At 56.9% G+C, this 27,412-nt stretch overlaps 1 protein-coding gene across 3 annotated transcripts in view; it reads right to left on the minus strand.

Annotated features, from left to right (window-relative positions):
- Positions 1–27,412, minus strand: part of TBXAS1 (thromboxane A synthase 1) — a 216,382-nt gene that overhangs the window by 48,327 nt on the left and 140,643 nt on the right. For all 3 annotated transcript variants that reach the window (XM_089328712.1, XM_089328711.1, XM_070071415.2), the window contains 4 exons: positions 10,024–10,112; positions 8,371–8,519; positions 4,829–4,959; positions 815–1,126 (listed from right to left, as the gene is read on the minus strand). In XM_089328712.1, coding sequence (XP_089184838.1) covers positions 815–1,126; positions 4,829–4,959; positions 8,371–8,519; positions 10,024–10,112 — 681 coding nt within the window. The remainder of the gene's footprint in view (positions 1–814; positions 1,127–4,828; positions 4,960–8,370; positions 8,520–10,023; positions 10,113–27,412) is intronic.

Below are 27,412 nucleotides of genomic sequence, written 5' to 3' on the forward strand. Positions count from 1 at the left end.
AGTTGACCACAAACTCAGGTTGAGCCACAAGCTGAGGCATTAGTAGTACAGTTAACGCAGCTTTCAAGTATTTAAGGAGTGCTAGGGACGGATCACGCCTCGACTTCCCCAGTAGGATAGAGAAGTGGAATTTTCTGGCAAGTAGTTTCCAGCTCATTGTATGAAAATTTTTTCTAGTAGTTCTAGTAACAGAACAGGCCACCTTCCGAAGCTGTGAACACACCAGTGATTCCTTCCAAAGGTCACGGGAGGGTTCTGTTACGGTGATCTTGCTTTACAAGCACGGATTTTTCACAATGATTCCCTTTAACAACTCACAGATCAAAGCAAAGCACGCAGACACACGCAGCCCAGGCGGCACCTATCTAGAAGGAATGGCGGGTCTGGACTTGGCGCTGCCTGTCCCACTGTCCCCTCCACCCCATGTGGACCTCCTCCCAGGCTCTGCCAGTCTCCTGCCGGGGCAGCCCTGGCTCTTGGCTGCCTCTGTCCCTTCCAGCCCCTGCCATCTGACCCCGACTCCTTCCTGGGGCTTTGCAGCTCTCCTGAGTCCAGTCTGGTTTCGGGGGCTGCCCCAGATGGTGAAGGTTTGTGCTCAATGTGCCTTTTTCTTTCTCTGAGTCACCTTTCACTTGCTAACCGAGAGAGAGAGAGAGAGAGAGAGAGAGAGAGAGAGAGAAGCAATGGCCCCATTGTCCCTGACGAGCTTACAATGGGATCTTAGCAAGTTATCAAGATCAAGTTTCCCTTCTGTGCTCCCAGAGTCCCCTGCCCTGTGGACGTCCCGGGGCGCCCGGGCCCAGCGTGTACTCACGTGTTTCTCCTTGAACCGGTCTACCTCTCTCAGAAGCCTGTCTTGGCAGTCAGGGTTGGTGGCCAGCAGGTAGGTGGCGAAGGAGAGCGTGTTGGTGATGATCTCGTAGCCAGCGATGAGGAAGATGCAGGCCTGGCCCACAATCTCATCCACGGTCAAGGGCTGGGACAAGGCTGCGGGCGGGTGCTGCAGGGAAGCGGCCCCTGGTCTCTCGGCGGGGAGCACCTGGCTGACGATGTCGAAGGCCGCCAAGCTCGCGGGGCGGGCGCAATGCTGCGCCTCCAGGATCATTTGCAGGAAGTCTCTCCGCCTCTAGGGACAAGAGGAGACACACACTTGGGCCTCAAGGAAGTGAGGCTTCGTGGGGACCAAGGGACCCCGTGCATGGAGCGTCCCAAGAGCACAGGAGGAGCAAGGAGCCCCACTGCTGGGCTGAGACGGAAGTCCCTTCCCTGTCCCTCTGTGTCGCACTGGCCAGAGTCTAGGGCAGGGCTGGGAAGCTTTTTTTCTGCCAAGGGCCCTTGGGATCATGGGCCATACGAAATTCTCAGCTTAAAAATTAGCCTGCTATGGGGTGATTGAATTTCGAGTCCCGCCTGCAGCAGCCTTGGCAAGGCCAGGCCAAATGATTTCACAGGCCTCACACGGCCAGACGTTCCCCGGCCCTGGTCTAGCGCATCCAGGAGCCCGTGGACGCTGCCATTAAAGAGAGTGTGGCCATGCTATTTGCCCAGATATGGAAAGGGTGGAGCCACTGGTAAAAGAAGCAGCCAAGTTGCAAGACAGCGTGCACAGTGGGATCTCCTTTCTGTAGGAACAGTAAAGGCACAATATTAGCATTATGTGAGTTTGCCTCCACACGCCAGTATTTAGCAACATCCACACCCACACTCATCCACACCTGGTGAGCTCGGGGAGGTGGGAAAACCAGGCGAGGAGCGGGAGGAGCTTTTGTTTTTACCTCTGTGTGTTTGTCTTGTTGGTTGATTTTCCAACAGTAAACCAGTTAGAGCGGCCTGTGGATTCCAATCAGAGCATGGGTAGGGCTCCCACATCAGCCACAAGTTCTCACACAGCGCAAAGTCGGCAGGAGCTGGGTGCCGCTGGGGAGGGGACTGGTTTGGGTGATGCTTGACTCCGCCCACTTCCTTCCAGGGAGCCCCTCCCTTCCCTGTCAGTAATTTGCATGTTCTTTATGTTTCTACTGCACTAGCTGTAACCACAGAGTGTTTGCATATTGCTTTAGCTTTCTCTGAGTGTGTTCCTGGCACATCCTTCCTCTGAAATGCTTGTGTAGTGATGAGTGACAACTCATTGCTCTGTTCTGAAGTCTGTGGACTCCCCTCCAGACGGGGGAGTATCAGAGCGACCAGGACAGAAACGTTGGAATTCCCGGTCCTTTCACGGTTGCAGCATTTCCTCAACTCGCCGGCTTCTAGGTTTCGACGGCACTAACGATCTGTGCCACCCATGGCGCTCGGTTCTCTCTGTTGAGACTTGTCATGTCAAGTGTGGCTGCTTCTTCCGCTCGTAAGATTATAAGCCCATCCAGGGCAGGACCCCACCCGGCCCACGCGGGCCGTGATGTCTGTTGTTAAATCATTGCACAGACAAAAACATCAAGCATCGTCGCGAGGGCGGATGTGTTGGGTTTGACTGCAACCGCGCGCTGTTTAGAGCAGGAAGCTCGGCCCAGGAGACCTGGGTGGTTCTCGCATTTCCCGGCTTCGTGACCTTGGCAGGCGTCTGCGGGGGTCCTGGAGGGGCTCGAGGCTAAGTCAGTGGGCGTCACACACCTTGGGGCTGGCGGAGCCAGGGCCTCGGCCTGTTGCCAGCTGCTCCAGCTGCAGTAGCTGAGGGTGGCCCAGGGTCTCCAGGGACAGCTGTCTCGTGCCGTGGTGGTCCTGTTTTTCCAAATGGCATCCTCAACGGCTGGCTTTGCCCGGCCTCCCTCCTGCTGCTGGTTAACATTTGGGTGGCTGCTGGGGCCCCCTGCCAGCCCTGTTCCCATGGTGCAGAGCTGCAGCAGGGCCGGGGAAGTGAGCTGGCTCTGCACCCCAGAGCTTCTCCCCCCATCCCATCAGGTGACCCCTGTCAGGCCCCTTGGGGTGTGATGCAGCTATGGCCCCTGAGACTTGGTTACGGCTGCGCTGAGGTGAGACAGGGGCTGTTGACAGAAGGGTGGACGCAGCCACGCGCACACCACGACGTTTCCCAGAGCCGCAGCCGTAGCTGGCACCCTCTCCTTGTACCCTGGCTCACACAGGCTGCTAACGGGCCGTGGACATCTTGCAGAAATCTGTCCCGACCTCCGGCGAGGGCCACGGAGGAGGGCTCCCTGCAGGCTGCACGCTGCAGAGGAACGTGAGTGTGTTCATGGGCTGCTTTTCTCTGCACCGCATCACGGAGGCTGTTTGAACAGTGCCCATTTAGGGCTGAAACAGGCCAGGAGGATGGTGGAATCCAAGAAAAATACGCACCCTGATAGATGTAGGTGTCTAATCCCCCCATCGGCTAGAGCTTAGGAAAATATTTACCTTGTAACATCTGTGCTGTATTTTCACTGCACAAGCACACATCTGCTTGATGGAATGTGTATCGAGTTCAGATGGTTTTAGCGCGAGTGTTCTTAGTAACCATATAGCTCTGTCTGCCCTCAGCCCAGCCTGCATTTGTGGCTGGGAGGATTTTCTCAGATCAGCTCATTGTTGGAAACAAATAGCTCTCGCGTTTAGAGACGGGACGGCTCTAGGCGGTCGCAGTAATTGGATCTTTAACAACCTCTCACCCCTCCCCAGGAGTGCAACAGCTTCGACACTTCCCGCCGGTTGCTGTAGGCAGCGGGTTTCGGGTTGGTGGGTGTGTGTGTGCGTGAGACCAAGCTCTCAGAGGGCAGCCCTTTGTAGCAACACCGAGGCTAGAAAACGGCTCTTCACTGGCCCCCTGCCCCAGGCTCCCTCCCCACTCTGCAAAGCAGGAACCCAAGCCGGGCCAGGTAGACAGTTGGCTGATTCTTCCCACAGCTCCCAGGGCGTTCAGGCTGGGTTCAGAGTGGGCAGGGGGCCGCGAGCTCCTCTCTGCCGCCCAGACACAGACAGGCCTGCCGCACCGGCCATAGGGCAGGCAGCTGGGGCAGGACAGAGTTGCTGCCCGGGGCTGAAGCCACTGACGGATGCTGACTTCAGCCTAGGCCGATGCCTGCGCCGCTGGGCCTCCCGATTCCCTCGGAGCCGCCCAGTCTTTGAGAAAACCCTTTCGAAGCCGCATCTTGCCCGTGTCGGTGAAGGAAAAGCCACTTCAGCCCTGGTTTTCCCTCCAAATAACTTTCTGCAGAGCTACGAGGTCCTCAAAGAGCAGCAGATCCAACACCGAAACCATCTCCCCTCACACGTCACGGCCCTGCTTCTGTTCTCAGCCAAGTTCATGCGGCAGCAACGAACTTCACGTCTACCGTGTGCCAAGCTGAGTGCAGAGCCGTACGCGTGAAGCGTCAAAGGCACCAGACGGCCCCCAGCGGCGGAGCCTGCAGCAGCAGCCTTGGGCTGGAAAGACTCTGGGGCGTTGGGGGATTGACTGACAGCTGCCTGACGTCCCTTGATGTTTGGCTGTCCGTGCTGTCCATGGTGCTGTCTCGCCGTTCTTCAGAACGAGGACTGCCCATGACAGTTACACCGGACGCGTTGACCTAGCAGGTTCTTTGGCGCTTGGTTCTGTGCCTGGGCAGTTTTGGGGCCCGCTTCCAGGCGCTGGCCTGTGTCAGAGGAGGGACCCGCCGCTGTGGGCATCTCCCGCCCCTGGGCCCTCTCCGCTCCTCTCCCCTCGCATTCACGTCTGACCTTCCTCGACCTTCCACGCTTCCTCCTCCCGCCCGTGGACAGCTCTGAGGGGCAGGCCGCTGGGGCCAGCCTGGTGCGTGGTGCAGCTCCGGGAGGGCAGAGAAAGCGAAGAGCAAGCCAAGCAAGCCCGATGAGGCGCCGCTGCGTTTCGAGGCTGAGTCCTGTTAAAATACGTTACCTCGTCTGCCGCTTGCCGGTCCCGCAAGGCAATCACGCTCCTGATGAGTTGGTTAAAAAAGCCATTCAGTTCATCTCGGTTCTTATTGGGCAAAATCCGGGCCAGCGGGACCATCACGGACGGAAACGACACTGGAAAGACAACAGTGGCAGGGGGAAGGCGGCATGGCGACCAGGGCCGGGAGCGCCGGCACCAGCAGCAAACACTGGCCTGGAATCAGAGGTGTCTGGGAGGCGCCCCCCACCCCCACGAGTCACCGCTCCTGGGCGGGGCTCCGGCTCCTCTGCACGCCTCACCCTTCCTCGCACACAGTAAGCACTCAGTAAACGCCTGTGGGGTTCAGCCCTCGCCGCCACCTGGCCCACAAGAGGCCGATGTCCTACTTGAACATTTCGGGTCTCAAGGTCTTGGTCTCATCGTGAGAGGACAGAGTCCAGGCCGCGTGTCCAGTCCCAGCAAGTGGAAGATGGCGACTAATTGTAACTTCTCCTCACTGGCCGTTGTGCCCTCTGGGTGATTTTCCCTGGAGTGAGCCCCTGCACCATCCATAAGAGCTGTGATGCAGCTGCCTCCAAGGACTGTGGCCCCGTCCACCATGGCCCCTTGCCATGGCGTGGGCAGCCTGGGCCTTCTGTGCCCTGGGGAAGGGACGCCCTGGGCTGGGGACCCTTAACACCTCCAGGAGGGCTGAGGGCCTGCTGTGGGGGAGCTGGACTCCGTCCAGTGTCCAAGGCTCCATGCTGGGCCTGCCGTGCGTGGGGCTGTGTGCAGGAGCCGCCCACTGCACAGCACGTGGCCTGTGTTTGAGGGCCCAAGGGAGAGACAGCCAGAGCAGTCTCCCTAGGGTGGTGGTTGGAGGGGCAGCGTGCTGGCTGACTGCGACCATTTCAGTGCGCATCCCGTGGGTGACAGGGGCTCCCACTGAGGTTGGCCCAGATACGGGAATAAAAGTGGCCAAGGAATGAGCCAGCGGAGTGGGCAGACCACAGCGTGACAGCGCTCCCATGTGTGCATAGATGCAGGCAGACGCTGGGATGGTCAGAGGGCAGAAATCCGCTTGTGGAATTCGAAACAGAACCGAGGACGCGGCTCCGCAGGGGCTGGCGTCTCCCAGTGGCCCATCACGTGGGCTGTCTGCTCCGTCTCCCCGTGGCCTGTCACGTGGCTATCTGCTTCATCTCCCCATGGCCTGTCATGGGGGCTGTGTGCTTCGTCTCTCCGTGGCCTGTCACATGAGCTGTCTGCTCCATTTCACTGTGGCCGGTCACATGGGCTGTCTGCCCTGTCTCCCCATGGCCTGTCCTGTGGCTGTGTGCTTCGTCTCTCCGTGGCCTGTCATGGGGGCTGTGTGCTTCATCTCTCTGTGGCCTGTCACATGGGCTGTCTGCTTCATTTCCCAGTGGCCTATCACTTGGATGTCTGCTTCGTCTCCCTGTGGCCTGTGACGTGGCTGTCTGCTCCGTCTCCCAGTGGCCCATCACATGGCTGTCTGCTCCGTATCCCTGTGGCCTGTCATGTGGCTGTCTGCTTCGTCTCTCTGTGGCCTGTCACATGGGCTTTCTGCTCCGTCTCCCGGTGGCCTGTCACGTGGGCTGTCTGCTTCATTTCCCAGTGGCCTGTCACTTGGATGTCTGCTCTGTCTCCCCGTGGCCTGTGACGTGGCTGTCTGCTTCATCTCCCCATAGCCTGTCACGTGGCTGTCTGCTCCGTCTCCCAGTGGCCTGTCACGTGGCTGTCTGCTCAGTCTCCCAGTGGCCTGTCACATGGCTGTCTGCTCCGTCTCCCAGTGGCCTGTCACGTGGCTGTCTGCTTCATCTCCCCATAGCCTGTCATGTGGCTGTCTGCTCTGTCTCTCTGTGGCCTGTCACGTGGCTTGCTGCTCTATCTCCCAGTGGCCTGTCACGTGGCTGTCTGCTCCGTCTCCCAGTGGCCTGTCACGTGGCTGTCTGCTTCATCTCCCCATGGCTTGTCATGTGGCTGTCTGCTCTGTCTCTCTGTGGACTGTCATGTGGCTGTCTGCTCTATCTCCCCGTGGCCTGTCACGGGGTCTGTTTGCTCCATCTCGCAGTGGCCTGTCACGTGACTGCTCAGTCTCCCAGTGGCCTGTCACGTGGGCTGTCTGCTCCATCTCCCAGTGGCCTGTCACATGGGCTGTCTGCTCCGTCTCCCTGTGGCCTGTCATATGGCTGTCTGCTCCGTCTCCCAGTGGCCCATCACATGGCTGTCTGCTCCGTATCCCTGTGGCCTGTCACGTGGCTGTCTGCTCCATCTCCCAGTGGCCTGTCACGTGGCTGTCTGCTCAGTCTCCCAGTGGCCTGTCACGTGGCTGTCTGCTCCGTCTCCCAGTGGCCTGTCACGTGGGCTGTCTGCTCCGTCTCCCTGTGGCCTGTCATGTGGCTGTCTGCTCCGTCTCCCAGTGGCCTATCACATGGCTGTCTGCTCCGTATCCCTGTGGCCTGTCACATGGCTGTCTGCTCCATCTCCCAGTGGCCTGTCACGTGTCTGTCTGCTCCGTCTCCCAGTGGCCTGTCACGTGGCTGTCTGCTCCGTCTCCCAGTGGCCTGTCACGTGGGCTGTCTGCTCCATCTCCCAGTGGCCTGTCACATGGGCTGTCTGCTCTGTCTCCCTGTGGCCTGTCACGTGGCTGTCTGCTCCATCTCCCAGTGGCCTGTCACGTGGCTGTCTGCTTCATCTCCCCATGGCCTGTCACATAGCTGTCTGCTCTATCTCCCCGTGGCCTGTCACATGGCTGTCTGCTCTGTCTCTCTGTGGACTGTCATGTGGCTGGCTGCTCTATCTCCCCGTGGCCTGTCACGTGGCTGTCTGCTCTGTCTCCCAGTGGCCTGTCATGTGGCTGTCTGCTTCATCTCCCAGTGGCCTGTCATGGGGTCTGTGTGCTCCATCTCCCCATGACCTGTCACGTAGCTGTCTGCTCTATCTCCCCGTGGCCTGTCACGGGGGCTGTGTGCTCCATCTCCCCGTGGCCTGTCACATGGCTGTCTGCTCAGTCTCCCAGTGGCCTGTCACGTGGCTGTCTGCTTCATCTCCCCATGGCCTGTCACGTGGCTGTCTGCCCCATCTCCCAGTGGCCTGTCACGTGTCTGTCTGCTCAGTCTCCCAGTGGCCTGTCATGTGGCTGTCTGCTTCATCTCCCAGTGGCCTGTCATGGGGTCTGTGTGCTCCATCTCCCCGTGACCTGTCACGTGGCTGTCTGCTCTGTCTCCCAGTGGCCTGTCACGTGTCTGCTTTACCGTGCACTGTGCTCCCAGGGGCATCTGCCGAATGGCAGAAGACAAAAGGCTTTGGGTTCCGCCAGTCTTGGCTCTGCCTTTCTGAGCCTCCGCTTTCTCACCTGAGAAGTGGGGACAAGGACATTTTTCTCGTGGGATGAATGCCTAGAAGGCAGAGCAGCCAGCACGGTGCTTCGGCTGCTTTCTGGGCCCAGAGGTCAGGGCCGCCTGGGTGGGCAGTGAGTGGTGGCCACACGGGAGGGCCCCTTCCTAGTGGCTGGTGCCTCAGCGCCCGGGCAGGGCTGTACTTACAGATTAGAGCCAGCAGAGGCCGGGGGAGGCTGACTTGGAAGAAGCGCCGGCAGTGTTCCACTAAGGGGTGCTCGGGCACCTCCCGGGAGTCCACCTGGGTGCCGAAGGCGACGCTGGCAACCACGTCCGTGGTGTAATAGCAGTAGCACCTGTGGGAGACAGGCGTTCCCATGGGAAAGGACCCTGGCTCGGGTCTCCCCACCCTGCACCCCTCCTGGCCTCAGGCCAGGGCTGGCAAGAGGAGCTGCTGCGGATCTGAGGGGAGGCGAGGGGTGAGGCCCTTTCAGCTGAATGCGGCAGGGGCCGGAGGGGAGGACAGCCACACTGCTCTCAACCTTCCGGCCGGACAGCCTTCCTCAGCCAGCACCCAGCCCAGTACCCAGACGCGCACGTCCCGGCTTCCTCCCCGGAAGCGGGGAGGCTGGGCGACCCGGGGCCTGTGTGCTGTGCACCCAGCTTGTGCACGGCCCCTCCTCCCCAGGCCAGGGCCGATGGGTACTCGTCAAATTGCCAGGGATGCATTAGCAACCTGATCATCCACTTCTATTAACTTTGCCCCCCTCTTCTTGCCAACAAACACAAACCAGGGGCTCTGCACACGTAAATAAAGAGCAGGCGGACTCGGCGGCGTCCTGCGCCCAGATGTGTGGGATCACGGGCGGCACTCACTGCCGAGACAAGCAGAAGGGACGTGTCGGGCAGCAGCTCCAGAGAAGTCGGCTCCTCGGGCTCCGGGAACCTGGCCCCCTAAGGCCACTTTAAACCGCAGTCCCCTCTTTTGTTATCTTACGGGAGTAGTCAGATTAGGTTCTTTCTAGAAAGGCTAACAGCTGGGATATTAATATCCTTTTATAGTGAAAATGTCCGCCTTTGTCCCCGAGGCAGGCCCACATTAAGCTTCTCCTTAAGTTCCGGAACCACCACTTATCATCAAGGAACAAGTGACATGCCCAGGTGACTTTTGTTATGTTGGCTGCTTTGACTGAAACCTGTCTACAATTGATGACCTATTTTCCTGCCTGTAATAAAAACAAACCCGAGACTACTGAATGCGATTTTATCTCATCTTACTGGCCGAAGCTTTAAGGGTCTTATGAATTATTTGCAGTGTTTGTAGCTGCTGAAGCCACCTTATCTTTAGCCAACTCCCGCATCGTTGTATCTGAACAAAGGTGGCTGACAAGACTTGGTCAACTCCACGCACAGTGAAAACGCTGGCGATGATTACGTGATAGTTTTATCGGCAGTCACACGTAGGAGCTGGCTTCCGACTGGCGTGCCATGCCCACTGCGTTCCTAACTGCTGGAAGTCACAGTTTGGCTCAAGATGACTGCGGGTTGCGGGGGGAAACCCAGGTCACCCATCAGGGACATTGGTGCCCCCCGGGGACTCATGGTTTCTAGGCTCGGAGGGCTCCACAGTGGTTCTTGACCTGACAGTGCATGGTCTGCCCAGTGTGTCCTGTGTGTGTCAGCGGCAGCCAGAGAGCACACCCACCCGCAGCTGCCTCCCCGGGCCACGTGCGACAGGCTGTGACACACTTCTTCTTATTAATCAGCCTCTCATGGCTGGCCCCGAGATGACCGGCCAGCAGTTCCATGAAGTTCCAAACTGCAGTGGTGTCTCATCGGCCGCCCCCACCATGCCCTTACCTCTGGACATCGAAGGCAGCCCCGGACTCTGCACAACGCTGGAAATGAGCCAGGAGAAGGTCGCAGGCTTCGCTGACCAGGGGCAGCATCTGCCAAGGGAGAACAAAGCAGTGAGCGGGGCAGCCTGCAGGGAGCGCACATCGTGGGCTGAGCTCTCTGGGAAAGCGGCCATTGTTTGGAAGGTGCTTTTCACACAGCTACTGCTGGAGAGGAAGAACTCACATTCACAAATGTTCATAAACTACAATGGCTGTAAACGTCTGTTTTAGCTTGAGCAATCTATTTTATTTTTTGGAAGCAAAAAAGAAAGAATTCAAAATAAACATGGTGAGATAATTCTGGAAGTGATCATGAAGTGCTTAGACAGCTGAGGGTCATACCCAGTTTCATGACATTTGGTTAACATTACAGAGTAAATAGACCGCATTCCATATGTCCTGTCTCTGGAATTAACCCAAATCCATGCTTGCTTGTTCCAATTATAGATCTTCCACTGTAAAATCTCAGTGTCCAGAGGAACCTAAGGTCATCCATTTCAACATTTTAATTAACACAGGAATTATTTTTAGGGTATTTCTGAGTGATGGTTATTCATTTGTGCTTATGCTGCTTAAACCCTCAAATATAGGGGCTCTCTTGGTTCAAGAGGCCCCCTTTCACCACAGAGGAATTACTGAGTTTGTCTTACTGACAAAATGCTTATGGGGGTGGGTGTGTGGCGCAGGGATGAGTCGCCTCCTGAGATCCAGCATCCCATGTGGCAGTGCTCAGCAGGAGTCTGGGCTATCCTGCTGCCGGTCCAGCTTCCCGCTCACGTGCACCTGGGGGCAGCGGGGGCAGCTCAAGAACTTGGGTCCCTGCCGCCTACATGGGAGACCAGGATTGAGCTCCTGGCTGCTAGCTTTGGCCTGGCCCAGCCATGGCTACTGGGAGCATTTGGGGAGTGAACTGGCTGATGGAAGTTTCCTGTCTGTCTGTCTCTCTGCTTCTCTCTCTATCTCATTGCCATTCGAATGAAAGTTCAAAATAAATAATAAAGAATTCTGTTGTATAAAATGAAACACAGGAAGGTACAGAAAATGGCATCTTGAACAATCATGGGCCACCACCCAGGTCCAACACATGCAGGCTTTGTGTTTGGCTGCCTGCTGCGTCATACCCAGCAGGCTGGTTTGCAGGGTGAAGCACCTTGTGGAGGCCAGTGGGCACCCCTGTGACCTTTCATGCTTCCCTGTACATTGGAGAGGCGAAGGTGTGAGCATTCAGGTAAACACTGCACCAGTCACATTCTACAGGCACACAGGGGACACTGCACCAGACACATTCTACAGGCACACAGGGGACACTGCACCAGTCACATTCTACAGGCACACAGGGGACACTGCACCCAGTCCCATTCTACAGGCACACAGGGGACACTGCACCCTATGCACATTCTACAGGCACACAGGGGACACTGCACCAGTCACATTTTACAGGCACACAGGGGACACTGCACCAGTCACATTCTACCGACACATAGGGGACACTGCACCAGTCACATTCTACAGGCACACAGGGGACAGTGCACCAGTCACATTCTACAGGCACACAGGGGACACTGCACCAGTCACATTCTACAGGCACACAGGGGTCACTGCACCCAGTGCACATTCTACAGGCACACAGGGGACACTGCACCAGTCACATTCTACAGGCACACAGGGGACACTGCACCAGTCACAATCTTCAGGCACACAGGGGACACTGACCCAGTCACATTCTACAGGCACACAGGGGACACTGCACCAGTCACATTCTACAGGCACACAGGGGTCACTGCACCCAGTGCACATTCTACAGGCACACAGGGGACACTGCACCAGTCACATTCTACAGGCACACAGGGGACACTGCACCAGTCACAATCTACAGGCACACAGGGGACAGTGCACCAGTGCACATTCTACAGGCACACAGGGGACACTGCACCAGTCACATTCTACAGGCACACAGGGGACACTGCACCAGTGCACATTCTACAGGCACACAGGGGACACTGCACCCTGTGCACATTCTACAGGCACACAGGGGACATTGCACCAGTGCACATTCTACAGGCCCACAGGGGACACTGCACCAGTCACATTCTACAGGCACACAGGGGACACTGCACCAGTGCACATTCTACAGGCACACAGGGGACACTGCACCAGTCACATTCTACAGGCACACAGGGGACACTGCACCGGTCACATTCTACAGGCACACAGGGGTCACTGCACCGGTCCCATTCTACAGGCACACAGGGGACACTGCACCCTATGCACATTCTACAGGCACACAGGGGACACTGCACCGTTCACATTCTACAGGCACACAGGGGACACTGCACCGGTCACATTCTACAGGCACACAGGGGACACTGCACCGGTCACATTCTACAGGCACACAGGGGACACTGCACCGGTCACATTCTACAGGCACACAGGGGACACTGCACCGGTCACATTCTACCGGCACACAGGGGACACTGCACCAGTCACATTCTACCGGCACACAGGGGACACTGCACCAGTCACATTCTACCGGCACACAGGGGACACTGCACCAGTCACATTCTACAGGCACACAGGGGACACTGCACCAGACACATTCTACAGGCACACAGGGGACACTGCACCAGTCACATTCTACAGGCACACAGGGGACACTGCACCAGTCACATTCTACAGGCACACAGGGGACACTGCACCAGTCACATTCTACAGGCACACAGGGACACTGCACCAGTCACATTCTACAGGCACACAGGGGACACTGCACCAGTCACATTCTACAGGCACACAGGGGACACTGCACCAGTCACATTCTACAGGCACACAGGGGACACTGCACCAGTCACATTCTACAGGCACACAGGGGACACTGACCCAGTCACATTCTACAGGCACACAGGGGACAGTGCACCAGTCACATTCTACAGGCACACAGGGGACACTGCACCCAGTCACATTCTACAGGCACACAGGTGACACTGCACCAGTGCACATTCTACAGGCACACAGGGGACACTGCACCCTGTGCACATTCTACAGGCACACAGGGGACACTGCACCCAGTGCACATTCTACAGGCCCACAGGGGACACTGCACCAGTCACATTCTACAGGCACACAGGGGACACTGCACCAGTGCACATTCTACAGGCACACAGGGGACACTGCACCGGTCACATTCTACAGGCACACAGGGACACTGCACCAGTCACATTCTACAGGCACACAGGGGACACTGCACCAGTCACATTCTACAGGCACACAGGGGACACTGCACCAGTCACATTCTACAGGCACACAGGGGACACTGCACCAGTCACATTCTACAGGCACACAGGGGACACTGACCCAGTCACATTCTACAGGCACACAGGGGACAGTGCACCAGTCACATTCTACAGGCACACAGGGGACACTGCACCCAGTCACATTCTACAGGCACACAGGTGACACTGCACCAGTGCACATTCTACAGGCACACAGGGGACACTGCACCCTGTGCACATTCTACAGGCACACAGGGGACACTGCACCAGTGCACATTCTACAGGCCCACAGGGGACACTGCACCAGTCACATTCTACAGGCACACAGGGGACACTGCACCAGTGCACATTCTACAGGCACACAGGGGACACTGCACCAGTGCACATTCTACAGGCACACAGGGGACACTGCACCAGTCACATTCTACAGGCACACAGGGGACACTGCACCAGTGCACATTCTACAGGCACACAGGGGACACTGCACCAGTCACATTCTACAGGCACACAGGGGACACTGCACCAGTCACATTCTACAGGCACACAGGGGACACTGCACCAGTGCACATTCTACCGGCACACAGGGGACACTGCACCAGTCACATTCTACAGGCACACAGGGGACACTGCACCAGTGCACATTCTACAGGCACACAGGGGACACTGCACCAGTCACATTCTACAGGCACACAGGGGACACTGCACCAGTCACATTCTACAGGCACACAGGGGACACTGACCCAGTCACATTCTACAGGCACACAGGGGACACTGACCCAGTCACATTCTACAGGCCCACAGGGGACACTGCACCAGTGCACATTCTACAGGCACACAGGGGACACTGCACCCAGTCACATTCTACAGGCACACAGGTGACACTGCACCCAGTCCCATTCTACAGGCACACAGGGGACACTGCACCCTATGCACATTCTACAGGCACACAGGGGACACTGCACCAGTCACATTCTACAGGCACACAGGGGACACTGCACCAGTCACATACTACCGGCACACAGGGGACACTGCACCAGTGCACATTCTACAGGCACACAGGGGACACTGCACCCTATGCACATTCTACAGGCACACAGGGAGACTGCACCAGTCACATTCTACAGGCACACAGGGGACACTGCACCCAGTGCACATTCTACAGGCACACAGGGGACAGTGCACCCAGTCACATTCTACAGGCACACAGGGGACACTGCACCAGTCACATTCTACAGGCACACAGGGGACAGTGCACCAGTCACATTCTACAGGCACACAGGGGACAGTGCACCAGTCACATTCGACAGGCACACAGGGGACACTGCACCCAGTCACATTCTACAGGCACACAGGGGACACTGCACCAGTCACATTCTACAGGCACACAGGGGACAGTGCACCAGTCACATTCTACAGGCACACAGGGGACACTGACCCAGTCACATTCTACAGGCACACAGGGGACACTGCACCAGTCACATTCTACAGGCACACAGGGGACACTGCACCAGTCACATTCTACAGGCACACAGGGGACACTGACCCAGTCACATTCTACAGGCACACAGGGGACACTGACCCAGTCACATTCTACAGGCACACAGGGGACACTGCACCAGTCACATTCTACAGGCACACAGGGGACACTGACCCAGTCACATTCTACAGGCACACAGGGGACACTGACCCAGTCACATTCTACAGGCCCACAGGGGACACTGCACCAGTGCACATTCTACAGGCACACAGGGGACACTGCACCCAGTCACATTCTACAGGCACACAGGTGACACTGCACCCAGTCCCATTCTACAGGCACACAGGGGACACTGCACCCTATGCACATTCTACAGGCACACAGGGGACACTGCACCAGTCACATTCTACAGGCACACAGGGGACACTGCACCAGTCACATACTACCGGCACACAGGGGACACTGACCCAGTCACATTCTACAGGCACACAGGGGACACTGCACCCTATGCACATTCTACAAGCACACAGGGAGACTGCACCAGTCACATTCTACAGGCACACAGGGGACACTGCACCCAGTGCACATTCTACAGGCACACAGGGGACAGTGCACCCAGTCACATTCTACAGGCACACAGGGGACACTGCACCAGTCACATTCTACAGGCACACAGGGGACAGTGCACCAGTCACATTCTACAGGCACACAGGGGACAGTGCACCAGTCACATTCGACAGGCACACAGGGGACACTGCACCCAGTCACATTCTACAGGCACACAGGGGACACTGCACCAGTCACATTCTACAGGCACACAGGGGACAGTGCACCAGTCACATTCTACAGGCACACAGGGGACAGTGCACCAGTCACATTCTACAGACACACAGGGGACACTGCACCAGTGGACATTCACAGGCACACAGGGGACACTGCACCCAGTCACATTCTACAGGCACACAGCGAACACTGTACACAATGCACATTCTACAGCACACAGGGGACACTTCACCCAGTCACATTCTACAGGCACACAGGGGACACTGCACCAGTCACATTCTACAGGCACACAGGTGACACTGCACCAGTCACATTCTACAGGCACACAGGGGACACTGCACCAGTGCACATTCTACAGGCACACAGGGGACACTGCACCCAGTCACATTCTACAGGCACACAGGGGACACTGCACCAGTCACATTCTACAGGCACACAGGGGACACTGCACCAGTCACATTCTACAGGCACACAGGGGACAGTGCACCAGTCACATTCTACAGACACACAGGGGACACTGCACCAGTGGACATTCACAGGCACACAGGGGACACTGCACCCAGTCACATTCTTCAGGCACACAGCGAACACTGTACACAATGCACATTCTACAGCACACAGGGGACACTTCACCCAGTCACATTCTACAGGCACACAGGGGACACTGCACCAGTCACATTCTACAGGCACACAGGGGACACTGCACCAGTCACATTCTACAGGCACACAGGGGACACTGCACCAGTGCACATTCTACAGGCACACAGGGGACACTGCACCCTGTGCACATTCTACAGGCACACAGGGGACACTGCACCCTGTGCACATTCTACAGGCACACAGGGGACACTGACCCAGTCACATTCTACAGGCACACAGGGGACAGTGCACCAGTGCACATTCTACAGGCACACAGGGGACACTGCACCAGTCACATTCTACAGGCACACAGGGGACAGTGCACCCTGTGCACATTCTACAGGCACACAGGGGACACTGCACCAGACACATTCTACAGGCACACAGGGGACACTGCACCAGTCACATTCTACAGGCACACAGGGGACACTGCACCAGTCACATTCTACAGGCACACAGGGGACACTGCACCAGTCACATTCTACAGGCACACAGGGACACTGCACCAGTCACATTCTACAGGCACACAGGGGACACTGACCCAGTCACATTCTACAGGCACACAGGGGACACTGCACCAGTGCACATTCTACAGGCACACAGGGGACAGTGCACCAGTCACATTCGACAGGCACACAGGGGACACTGCACCAGTCACATTCTACAGGCACACAGGGGACACTGCACCAGTGCACATTCTACAGGCACACAGGGGACACTGACCCAGTCACATTCTACAGGCACACAGGGGACACTGCACCAGTCACATTCTACAGGCACACAGGGGACACTGCACCAGTCACATTCTACAGGCACACAGGGGACACTGCACCCAGTCACATTCTACAGACACACAGGGGACACTGCACCAGTCACATTCTACAGGCACACAGGGGACACTGCACCAGTCACATTCTACAGGCACACAGGGGACACTGCACCAGTCACATTCTACAGGCACACAGGGGTCACTGCACCAGTCACATTCTACAGGCACACAGGGGACACTGCACCGGTCACATTCTACAGGCACACAGGGGACACTGCACCGGTCACATTCTACAGGCACACAGGGGACACTGCACCGGTCACATTCTACAGGCACACAGGGGTCACTGCACCGGTCCCATTCTACAGGCACACAGGGGACACTGCACCGGTCACATTCTACAGGCACACAGGGGACACTGCACCGTTCACATTCTACAGGCACACAGGGGACACTGCACCGTTCACATTCTACAGGCACACAGGGGACACTGCACCGGTCACATTCTACAGGCACACAGGGGACACTGCACCGGTCACATTCTACAGGCACACAGGGGACACTGCACCGGTCACATTCTACAGGCACACAGGGGACACTGCACCGGTCACATTCTACAGGCACACAGAGGACACTGCACCGGTCACATTCTACAGGCACACAGGGGACACTGCACCGGTCACATTCTACAGGCACACAGGGGACACTGCACCGGTCACATTCTACAGGCACACAGGGGATACTGCACCCTGTGCACATTCTACAGACACACAGGGGACACTGCACCGGTCACATTCTACAGGCACACAGGGGACACTGCACCAGTCACATTCTACAGGCACACAGGGGACACTGCACCCTGTGCACATTCTACAGACACACAGGGGACACTGCACCAGTCACATTCTACAGGCACACAGGGGACACTGCACCAGTCACATTCTACAGGCACACAGGGGACAGTGCACCAGTCACATTCTACAGGCACACAGGGGACAGTGCACCAGTCACATTCTACAGGCACACAGGGGACACTGCACCCAGTCACATTCTACAGGCACACAGGTGACACTGCACCAGTCACATTCTACAGGCACACAGGGGACACTGCACCAGTCACATTCTACAGGCACACAGGGGACACTGCACCAGTCACATTCCACAGGCACACAGGGGACAGTGCACCAGTCACATTCTACAGGCACACAGGGGACACTGCACCCAGTCACATTCTACAGGCACACAGGTGACACTGCACCAGTGCACATTCTACAGGCACACAGGGGACACTGCACCCTGTGCACATTCTACAGGCACACAGGGGACACTGCACCAGTGCACATTCTACAGGCCCACAGGGGACACTGCACCAGTCACATTCTACAGGCACACAGGGGACACTGCACCAGTGCACATTCTACAGGCACACAGGGGACACTGCACCAGTGCACATTCTACAGGCACACAGGGGACACTGCACCAGTCACATTCTACAGGCACACAGGGGACACTGCACCAGTGGACATTCTACAGGCACACAGGGGACACTGCACCAGTGCACATTCTACAGGCACACAGGGGACACTGCACCCTGTGCACATTCTACAGGCACACAGGGGACACCGCACCAGTCACATTCTACCGGCACACAGGGGACACTGCACCAGTCACATTCTACAGGCACACAGGGGACACTGCACCAGTGCACATTCTACAGGCACACAGGGGACACTGCACCCTGTGCACATTCTACAGGCACACAGGGGACACTGACCCAGTCACATTCTACCGGCACACAGGGGACACTGCACCAGTCACATTCTACAGGCACACAGGGGAAACTGCACCAGTCACATTCGACAGGCACACAGGGGACACTGCACCCAGTCACATTCTACAGGCACACAGGGGACAGTGCACCAGTCACATTCTACAGGCACACAGGGGACAGTGCACCAGTCACATTCTACAGGCACACAGGGGACAGTGCACCAGTCACATTCTACAGACACACAGGGGACACTGCACCAGTGGACATTCACAGGCACACAGGGGACACTGCACCCAGTCACATTCTACAGGCACACAGCGAACACTGTACACAATGCACATTCTACAGCACACAGGGGACACTGCACCCAGTCACATTCTACAGGCACACAGGGGACAGTGCACCAGTCACATTCTACAGGCACACAGGGGACACTGCACCAGTCACATTCTACAGGCACACAGGGGACACTGCACCCAGTGCACATTCTACAGGCACACAGGGGACACTGCACCCTGTGCACATTCTACAGGCACACAGGGGACACTGCACCCAGTCACATTCTACAGACACACAGGGGACACTGCACCAGTCACATTCTACAGGCACACAGGGGACACTGCACCAGTCACATTCTACAGGCACACAGGGGACACTGCACCAGTCACATTCTACAGGCACACAGGGGTCACTGCACCAGTCACATTCTACAGGCACACAGGGGACACTGCACCGGTCACATTCTACAGGCACACAGGGGACACTGCACCAGTCACATTCTACAGGCACACAGGGGACACTGCACCGGTCACATTCTACAGGCACACAGGGGTCACTGCACCGGTCCCATTCTACAGGCACACAGGGGACACTGCACCGGTCACATTCTACAGGCACACAGGGGACACTGCACCGTTCACATTCTACAGGCACACAGGGGACACTGCACCGTTCACATTCTACAGGCACACAGGGGACACTGCACCGGTCACATTCTACAGGCACACAGGGGACACTGCACCGGTCACATTCTACAGGCACACAGGGGACACTGCACCGGTCACATTCTACAGGCACACAGGGGACACTGCACCGGTCACATTCTACAGGCACACAGAGGACACTGCACCGGTCACATTCTACAGGCACACAGGGGACACTGCACCGGTCACATTCTACAGGCACACAGGGGACACTGCACCGGTCACATTCTACAGGCACACAGGGGATACTGCACCCTGTGCACATTCTACAGACACACAGGGGACACTGCACCGGTCACATTCTACAGGCACACAGGGGACACTGCACCAGTCACATTCTACAGGCACACAGGGGACACTGCACCCTGTGCACATTCTACAGACACACAGGGGACACTGACCCAGTCACATTCTACAGGCACACAGGGGACACTGCACCAGTCACATTCTACAGGCACACAGGGGACAGTGCACCAGTCACATTCTACAGGCACACAGGGGACAGTGCACCAGTCACATTCTACAGGCACACAGGGGACACTGCACCCAGTCACATTCTACAGGCACACAGGTGACACTGCACCAGTCACATTCTACAGGCACACAGGGGACACTGCACCAGTCACATTCTACAGGCACACAGGGGACACTGCACCAGTCACATTCCACAGGCACACAGGGGACAGTGCACCAGTCACATTCTACAGGCACACAGGGGACACTGCACCCAGTCACATTCTACAGGCACACAGGTGACACTGCACCAGTGCACATTCTACAGGCACACAGAGGACACTGCACCGGTCACATTCTACAGGCACACAGGGGACACTGCACCGGTCACATTCTACAGGCACACAGGGGACACTGCACCGGTCACATTCTACAGGCACACAGGGGATACTGCACCCTGTGCACATTCTACAGACACACAGGGGACACTGCACCGGTCACATTCTACAGGCACACAGGGGACACTGCACCAGTCACATTCTACAGGCACACAGGGGACACTGCACCCTGTGCACATTCTACAGGCACACAGAGGACACTGCACCGGTCACATTCTACAGGCACACAGGGGACACTGCACCGGTCACATTCTACAGGCACACAGGGGACACTGCACCGGTCACATTCTACAGGCACACAGGGGATACTGCACCCTGTGCACATTCTACAGACACACAGGGGACACTGCACCGGTCACATTCTACAGGCACACAGGGGACACTGCACCAGTCACATTCTACAGGCACACAGGGGACACTGCACCCTGTGCACATTCTACAGACACACAGGGGACACTGCACCAGTCACATTCTACAGGCACACAGGGGACACTGCACCAGTCACATTCTACAGGCACACAGGGGACAGTGCACCAGTCACATTCTACAGGCACACAGGGGACAGTGCACCAGTCACATTCTACAGGCACACAGGGGACACTGCACCCAGTCACATTCTACAGGCACACAGGTGACACTGCACCAGTCACATTCTACAGGCACACAGGGGACACTGCACCAGTCACATTCTACAGGCACACAGGGGACACTGCACCAGTCACATTCCACAGGCACACAGGGGACAGTGCACCAGTCACATTCTACAGGCACACAGGGGACACTGCACCCAGTCACATTCTACAGGCACACAGGTGACACTGCACCAGTGCACATTCTACAGGCACACAGGGGACACTGCACCCTGTGCACATTCTACAGGCACACAGGGGACACTGCACCAGTGCACATTCTACAGGCCCACAGGGGACACTGCACCAGTCACATTCTACAGGCACACAGGGGACACTGCACCAGTGCACATTCTACAGGCACACAGGGGACACTGCACCAGTCACATTCTACAGGCACACAGGGGACACTGCACCAGTGGACATTCTACAGGCACACAGGGGACACTGCACCAGTGCACATTCTACAGGCACACAGGGGACACTGCACCCTGTGCACATTCTACAGGCACACAGGGGACACCGCACCAGTCACATTCTACCGGCACACAGGGGACACTGCACCAGTCACATTCTACAGGCACACAGGGGACACTGCACCAGTGCACATTCTACAGGCACACAGGGGACACTGCACCCTGTGCACATTCTACAGGCACACAGGGGACACTGACCCAGTCACATTCTACCGGCACACAGGGGACACTGCACCAGTCACATTCTACAGGCACACAGGGGAAACTGCACCAGTCACATTCGACAGGCACACAGGGGACACTGACCCAGTCACATTCTACCGGCACACAGGGGACACTGCACCAGTCACATTCTACAGGCACACAGGGGAAACTGCACCAGTCACATTCGACAGGCACACAGGGGACACTGCACCCAGTCACATTCTACAGGCACACAGGGGACAGTGCACCAGTCACATTCTACAGGCACACAGGGGACAGTGCACCAGTCACATTCTACAGGCACACAGGGGACAGTGCACCAGTCACATTCTACAGACACACAGGGGACACTGCACCAGTGGACATTCACAGGCACACAGGGGACACTGCACCCAGTCACATTCTACAGGCACACAGCGAACACTGTACACAATGCACATTCTACAGCACACAGGGGACACTGCACCCAGTCACATTCTACAGGCACACAGGGACACTGCACCAGTCACATTCTACAGGCACACAGGGGACACTGCACCCAGTCACATTCTACAGGCACACAGGTGACACTGCACCAGTGCACATTCTACAGGCACACAGGGGACACTGCACCCTGTGCACATTCTACAGGCACACAGGGGACACTGCACCCAGTGCACATTCTACAGGCCCACAGGGGACACTGCACCAGTCACATTCTACAGGCACACAGGGGACACTGCACCAGTGCACATTCTACAGGCACACAGGGGACACTGCACCGGTCACATTCTACAGGCACACAGGGACACTGCACCAGTCACATTCTACAGGCACACAGGGGACACTGCACCAGTCACATTCTACAGGCACACAGGGGACACTGCACCAGTCACATTCTACAGGCACACAGGGGACACTGCACCAGTCACATTCTACAGGCACACAGGGGACACTGACCCAGTCACATTCTACAGGCACACAGGGGACAGTGCACCAGTCACATTCTACAGGCACACAGGGGACACTGCACCCAGTCACATTCTACAGGCACACAGGTGACACTGCACCAGTGCACATTCTACAGGCACACAGGGGACACTGCACCCTGTGCACATTCTACAGGCACACAGGGGACACTGCACCAGTGCACATTCTACAGGCCCACAGGGGACACTGCACCAGTCACATTCTACAGGCACACAGGGGACACTGCACCAGTGCACATTCTACAGGCACACAGGGGACACTGCACCAGTGCACATTCTACAGGCACACAGGGGACACTGCACCAGTCACATTCTACAGGCACACAGGGGACACTGCACCAGTGCACATTCTACAGGCACACAGGGGACACTGCACCAGTCACATTCTACAGGCACACAGGGGACACTGCACCAGTCACATTCTACAGGCACACAGGGGACACTGCACCAGTGCACATTCTACCGGCACACAGGGGACACTGCACCAGTCACATTCTACAGGCACACAGGGGACACTGCACCAGTGCACATTCTACAGGCACACAGGGGACACTGCACCAGTCACATTCTACAGGCACACAGGGGACACTGCACCAGTCACATTCTACAGGCACACAGGGGACACTGACCCAGTCACATTCTACAGGCACACAGGGGACACTGACCCAGTCACATTCTACAGGCCCACAGGGGACACTGCACCAGTGCACATTCTACAGGCACACAGGGGACACTGCACCCAGTCACATTCTACAGGCACACAGGTGACACTGCACCCAGTCCCATTCTACAGGCACACAGGGGACACTGCACCCTATGCACATTCTACAGGCACACAGGGGACACTGCACCAGTCACATTCTACAGGCACACAGGGGACACTGCACCAGTCACATACTACCGGCACACAGGGGACACTGCACCAGTGCACATTCTACAGGCACACAGGGGACACTGCACCCTATGCACATTCTACAGGCACACAGGGAGACTGCACCAGTCACATTCTACAGGCACACAGGGGACACTGCACCCAGTGCACATTCTACAGGCACACAGGGGACAGTGCACCCAGTCACATTCTACAGGCACACAGGGGACACTGCACCAGTCACATTCTACAGGCACACAGGGGACAGTGCACCAGTCACATTCTACAGGCACACAGGGGACAGTGCACCAGTCACATTCGACAGGCACACAGGGGACACTGCACCCAGTCACATTCTACAGGCACACAGGGGACACTGCACCAGTCACATTCTACAGGCACACAGGGGACAGTGCACCAGTCACATTCTACAGGCACACAGGGGACACTGACCCAGTCACATTCTACAGGCACACAGGGGACACTGCACCAGTCACATTCTACAGGCACACAGGGGACACTGCACCAGTCACATTCTACAGGCACACAGGGGACACTGACCCAGTCACATTCTACAGGCACACAGGGGACACTGCACCAGTCACATTCTACAGGCACACAGGGGACACTGCACCAGTCACATTCTACAGGCACACAGGGGACACTGACCCAGTCACATTCTACAGGCACACAGGGGACACTGACCCAGTCACATTCTACAGGCCCACAGGGGACACTGCACCAGTGCACATTCTACAGGCACACAGGGGACACTGCACCCAGTCACATTCTACAGGCACACAGGTGACACTGCACCCAGTCCCATTCTACAGGCACACAGGGGACACTGCACCCTATGCACATTCTACAGGCACACAGGGGACACTGCACCAGTCACATTCTACAGGCACACAGGGGACACTGCACCAGTCACATACTACCGGCACACAGGGGACACTGACCCAGTCACATTCTACAGGCACACAGGGGACACTGCACCCTATGCACATTCTACAAGCACACAGGGAGACTGCACCAGTCACATTCTACAGGCACACAGGGGACACTGCACCCAGTGCACATTCTACAGGCACACAGGGGACAGTGCACCCAGTCACATTCTACAGGCACACAGGGGACACTGCACCAGTCACATTCTACAGGCACACAGGGGACAGTGCACCAGTCACATTCTACAGGCACACAGGGGACAGTGCACCAGTCACATTCGACAGGCACACAGGGGACACTGCACCCAGTCACATTCTACAGGCACACAGGGGACACTGCACCAGTCACATTCTACAGGCACACAGGGGACAGTGCACCAGTCACATTCTACAGGCACACAGGGGACAGTGCACCAGTCACATTCTACAGACACACAGGGGACACTGCACCAGTGGACATTCACAGGCACACAGGGGACACTGCACCCAGTCACATTCTACAGGCACACAGCGAACACTGTACACAATGCACATTCTACAGCACACAGGGGACACTTCACCCAGTCACATTCTACAGGCACACAGGGGACACTGCACCAGTCACATTCTACAGGCACACAGGTGACACTGCACCAGTCACATTCTACAGGCACACAGGGGACACTGCACCAGTGCACATTCTACAGGCACACAGGGGACACTGCACCCAGTCACATTCTACAGGCACACAGGGGACACTGCACCAGTCACATTCTACAGGCACACAGGGGACACTGCACCAGTCACATTCTACAGGCACACAGGGGACAGTGCACCAGTCACATTCTACAGACACACAGGGGACACTGCACCAGTGGACATTCACAGGCACACAGGGGACACTGCACCCAGTCACATTCTTCAGGCACACAGCGAACACTGTACACAATGCACATTCTACAGCACACAGGGGACACTTCACCCAGTCACATTCTACAGGCACACAGGGGACACTGCACCAGTCACATTCTACAGGCACACAGGGGACACTGCACCAGTCACATTCTACAGGCACACAGGGGACACTGCACCAGTGCACATTCTACAGGCACACAGGGGACACTGCACCCTGTGCACATTCTACAGGCACACAGGGGACACTGCACCCTGTGCACATTCTACAGGCACACAGGGGACACTGACCCAGTCACATTCTACAGGCACACAGGGGACAGTGCACCAGTGCACATTCTACAGGCACACAGGGGACACTGCACCAGTCACATTCTACAGGCACACAGGGGACAGTGCACCCTGTGCACATTCTACAGGCACACAGGGGACACTGCACCAGACACATTCTACAGGCACACAGGGGACACTGCACCAGTCACATTCTACAGGCACACAGGGGACACTGCACCAGTCACATTCTACAGGCACACAGGGGACACTGCACCAGTCACATTCTACAGGCACACAGGGACACTGCACCAGTCACATTCTACAGGCACACAGGGGACACTGACCCAGTCACATTCTACAGGCACACAGGGGACACTGCACCAGTGCACATTCTACAGGCACACAGGGGACAGTGCACCAGTCACATTCGACAGGCACACAGGGGACACTGCACCAGTCACATTCTACAGGCACACAGGGGACACTGCACCAGTGCACATTCTACAGGCACACAGGGGACACTGACCCAGTCACATTCTACAGGCACACAGGGGACACTGCACCAGTCACATTCTACAGGCACACAGGGGACACTGCACCAGTCACATTCTACAGGCACACAGGGGACACTGCACCCAGTCACATTCTACAGACACACAGGGGACACTGCACCAGTCACATTCTACAGGCACACAGGGGACACTGCACCAGTCACATTCTACAGGCACACAGGGGACACTGCACCAGTCACATTCTACAGGCACACAGGGGTCACTGCACCAGTCACATTCTACAGGCACACAGGGGACACTGCACCGGTCACATTCTACAGGCACACAGGGGACACTGCACCGGTCACATTCTACAGGCACACAGGGGACACTGCACCGGTCACATTCTACAGGCACACAGGGGTCACTGCACCGGTCCCATTCTACAGGCACACAGGGGACACTGCACCGGTCACATTCTACAGGCACACAGGGGACACTGCACCGTTCACATTCTACAGGCACACAGGGGACACTGCACCGTTCACATTCTACAGGCACACAGGGGACACTGCACCGGTCACATTCTACAGGCACACAGGGGACACTGCACCGGTCACATTCTACAGGCACACAGGGGACACTGCACCGGTCACATTCTACAGGCACACAGGGGACACTGCACCGGTCACATTCTACAGGCACACAGAGGACACTGCACCGGTCACATTCTACAGGCACACAGGGGACACTGCACCGGTCACATTCTACAGGCACACAGGGGACACTGCACCGGTCACATTCTACAGGCACACAGGGGATACTGCACCCTGTGCACATTCTACAGACACACAGGGGACACTGCACCGGTCACATTCTACAGGCACACAGGGGACACTGCACCAGTCACATTCTACAGGCACACAGGGGACACTGCACCCTGTGCACATTCTACAGACACACAGGGGACACTGCACCAGTCACATTCTACAGGCACACAGGGGACACTGCACCAGTCACATTCTACAGGCACACAGGGGACAGTGCACCAGTCACATT

The sequence above is a fragment of the Oryctolagus cuniculus genome, chromosome 3, assembly GCF_051225735.1.
Source record: "Oryctolagus cuniculus isolate XC-2025 breed Fujian yellow rabbit chromosome 3, ASM5122573v1, whole genome shotgun sequence".
NCBI classification, from domain to species: domain Eukaryota; kingdom Metazoa; phylum Chordata; class Mammalia; order Lagomorpha; family Leporidae; genus Oryctolagus; species Oryctolagus cuniculus.